Genomic DNA, 2,900 nt, shown 5'->3' on the forward strand with positions numbered 1-2,900 from the left:
GGCGGAACCGTGGAAGCAGAGAGAAACCGGGAGGAGAGGGGAGAAGATCTCTTGCCCGCTCTCTACGCTTCCGGCTCCGGATTAGACCTCTGATGAGCAGATCTTGCTCCAGCTCTCCTAATCATGGCGCCGCGCCGTTCTCGGTTCTCCCGATCGACCAGACAGTCTACGATTACCGTAGCTTCTTCTTCTTCTTTCACCTGTCTAGGTCTACTCGTGGTAGCTTCCTGGCACTATACCTACGAGTACCAGTACTGCTCCTGCTACTGTTACCCGCAGCATCTCGGAAACAAAGACTGTACAGTACGTACCGGGTTCGCTCCGACCCGGCCGATCGATCTCTTCCTTTGCTGCATGTGAGCAAAAGGACCTGCATAGCTGTAACTGCCTTTCACATCTTTGACCCTGTGTATTGATCACGCACGAGAGAGGTGGCAAACAAGCAGGAAGCGGCAGGAGTACAAAAGAAGAACGGGGAAAAGAGATCACACGCGGGTGAAAGGCTTCCCTTTTCCGGGCTTTGCCGTCCAAAAGATCGTTGGATTCTTGAAGCATTATCACGGTCAGCCCCTCGACTGCTACGTTACGTAGGAGTACGTACGTAGTGTGTAGTTGGGCTGCGACGCTGCGTTACATCTGTACAGAAAACCTGATTGGCTTGTTCGATTAGTCCGGCACACGGTGGCATGCACCAAGGTTCAAGTGAGGCTTGGGGCTTTTGCACCGTGGAGCAATTAGAACCCTAACCATGACCGCGACAACAAAAGAGGTTGATCTAACTAGGAAGCTAAACGCGTCGGATTAGAACAGCAAAATGATCGTCGTGTCGCACGTGCATGCGTGCTGACTGACTAGCTAGTGCTTGTTGGAGACGAGGTGCCGGATGGCTGCTGCTGCGACGACGATGACGGCGCGACGGTCAGGCTTAGGTCGTCGCACTCCAGCACCAGGCGAGGCTTCGTGGCGGGCGACGTGGGCGGGTGCTCTTCCGGGGAAGACGGTCTCTTGCTGCCCGCCCCGCACGGGGCGGTGCTGAGGTGTACACCGAAGAGCTTGGTCGGCGCCGTTGACCGAGGGGCGCTGCTGCTGCCTGCCTCCCCGCCGCTCTTTTCGGCGGCGAGCTGCTGCTGCTGTGGCGGAGGGGAGGGCTCCTCGGCGATGGTCAGCGAGCTGCTCGACGTTGTGCTCCCGCCGGAGTTGTTGAGAACGTTGGCAGCAGCGGGCTTCTTGCGCGCCTGCATACCGAGGCCCTGCAGGAACGAGGCCGCCGCCGGGCTGGGCGCCACGGGTCGCACGTGGTTCTGCACGAAGTAGATGATGTCGTTGTAGAGCTTGCGCATATGCGCCAGCTCCTGCAGCAGCGCCGTGTTGCTCCGCCGGAGGCGCTCGTTCTCCTCCATCAGCACCGCGGCGGTGGCCGCGCGCCCGGCGCCGCCGGACTCCGCCGCGGACGCTGACGACGGCGCAGGACCGCCTAGCGCGAGCAGCCTCGTCGCGACCGGCATGTTCGGCTCCCGCCAATGCGGCTGCGGGAACGGCACGCCCATGGCATGCGCCGCCACTACCCCGTCGTCGCCCACGAACGGGTGGTGGTGCTGAGCCGCCGCGACACCAGGGTGGTGGAACAGAGGGAAGTGCGGCGGCGCAAAGAACGGCGGTGGAGACGGCGACGCCGTCGACGCGGACGACGTCTTCCGGCGGTGGATCTCGCAGAGCAGCTGCTTCTCCCCCTTCCTGAAGAACTCGTTCGCGAACTCCCACCTCTCCGGCACGACCTTCCTGAACCCCTGCATTGCATCGACGTCGTTACACCCATCAGCAACCCAAGGCAAATGATCCATCAAACGCCACGAAAACCACGTAAAAACGGGTGGGTGGCGCGCTTACGTAGGTGTTGAGCTGGCGGACGAACGACGAGAAGTTGTTGTGCTTGAAGTAGTTGGGTAGGATGTCGCGCGCGAACTCCGGCGGCCGCCACACGACGAAGGTGGACACCCGGTCGTCCCCCCACGAGACGATGTGGTCAGTGGCCGGGTCGTCCACCAGCTGGTACGTCTTGGTCAGGAACGGCGCCGGCACCGCCTTCTGCGCCGCCGCCGCCGCCACCTCGCAGTCCGACCAGCTCCCGCACCTCTCCATACCCGTACAGTGTCAACCGGGGAGAGGAGTCGTCGTCGGCCAAGGTTTCTCGGGGTTTACGCGAACGAACAAACGATACGAGTGGGCGAGCGAGCGAGTGAGTGTGACTCCTATTTTAACCGGGAGGGGGCCAAGGGGGTGGGTGGTGAATCCTACACGGAGGAGGTGGTGGAATCGGGCGTGGTGTGGGAGTAGGAAGGGATGTGCCCGCCTCGGGGAGCGTGTGGGCGGTGGGGGTGGTGGGAGGGGAATATGTGTCGCTCTGTCTGTCTGGGTGTTTTGGAGAGAGGGATTGGAAGTTTTGAGATTCAACTTTCAAGGTAGACCCGTGACGCTTGCGCCAGCATGCGGTGTCGCCTCTGCAAAAACCAAAAACCATCCGATGCATCCAGTGATTGATCCATCCACCTCCCTCCCTGCGCTGCTGCCCGGTTGTTTTCTCGGCGATCTTTTTCCGCTCTCTTTTAACCTTTTTCTTCAGCCCCCTTACCCTTCTTTTCACCGGAAGGAAACATTTTTACGCACTCGTAGTAGTGGTAACGGCGCAACGGTGTGGTGGTAGTCGATCTTTTACCGGTCCACGCCCCGGCTCCTCGTGCAATTCTGGAAAGGTCCCTGCCGGACAAGCTCTGCTACAGTTTTGGAAGCATCTCAAACTTGATTTGTGTTTCTTTTTTCGTTACAGAGAGGAGAAAGGGAAGGTGCGCGGTGCGCCTGCCATTCCTATTGGCCAGTCAAATGCATCTTACACTGTTCTGCCG

The 2,900-nt window shown here is 59.9% G+C and overlaps 1 protein-coding gene across 1 annotated transcript; it reads right to left on the reverse strand.

Moving 5' to 3' along the window:
• Positions 1-513: 513 nt before the first annotated feature.
• Positions 514-2,182, reverse strand: LOC102710727 (heat stress transcription factor B-4c). The gene is made up of 2 exons (XM_040527747.1): positions 1,888-2,182; positions 514-1,787 (listed from the first exon to the last, which is right to left on the reverse strand). Exons 1-2 carry the CDS (start codon positions 2,137-2,139, stop codon positions 852-854), a joined length of 1,188 nt encoding a protein of 395 aa, XP_040383681.1. The 5' UTR covers positions 2,140-2,182; the 3' UTR covers positions 514-851.
• Between the last annotated feature and the right edge of the window lie 718 nt (positions 2,183-2,900).

This window comes from Oryza brachyantha, chromosome 9 (genome assembly GCF_000231095.2).
Source record: "Oryza brachyantha chromosome 9, ObraRS2, whole genome shotgun sequence".
In the NCBI taxonomy this organism is placed as follows: Eukaryota; Viridiplantae; Streptophyta; class Magnoliopsida; order Poales; family Poaceae; genus Oryza; species Oryza brachyantha.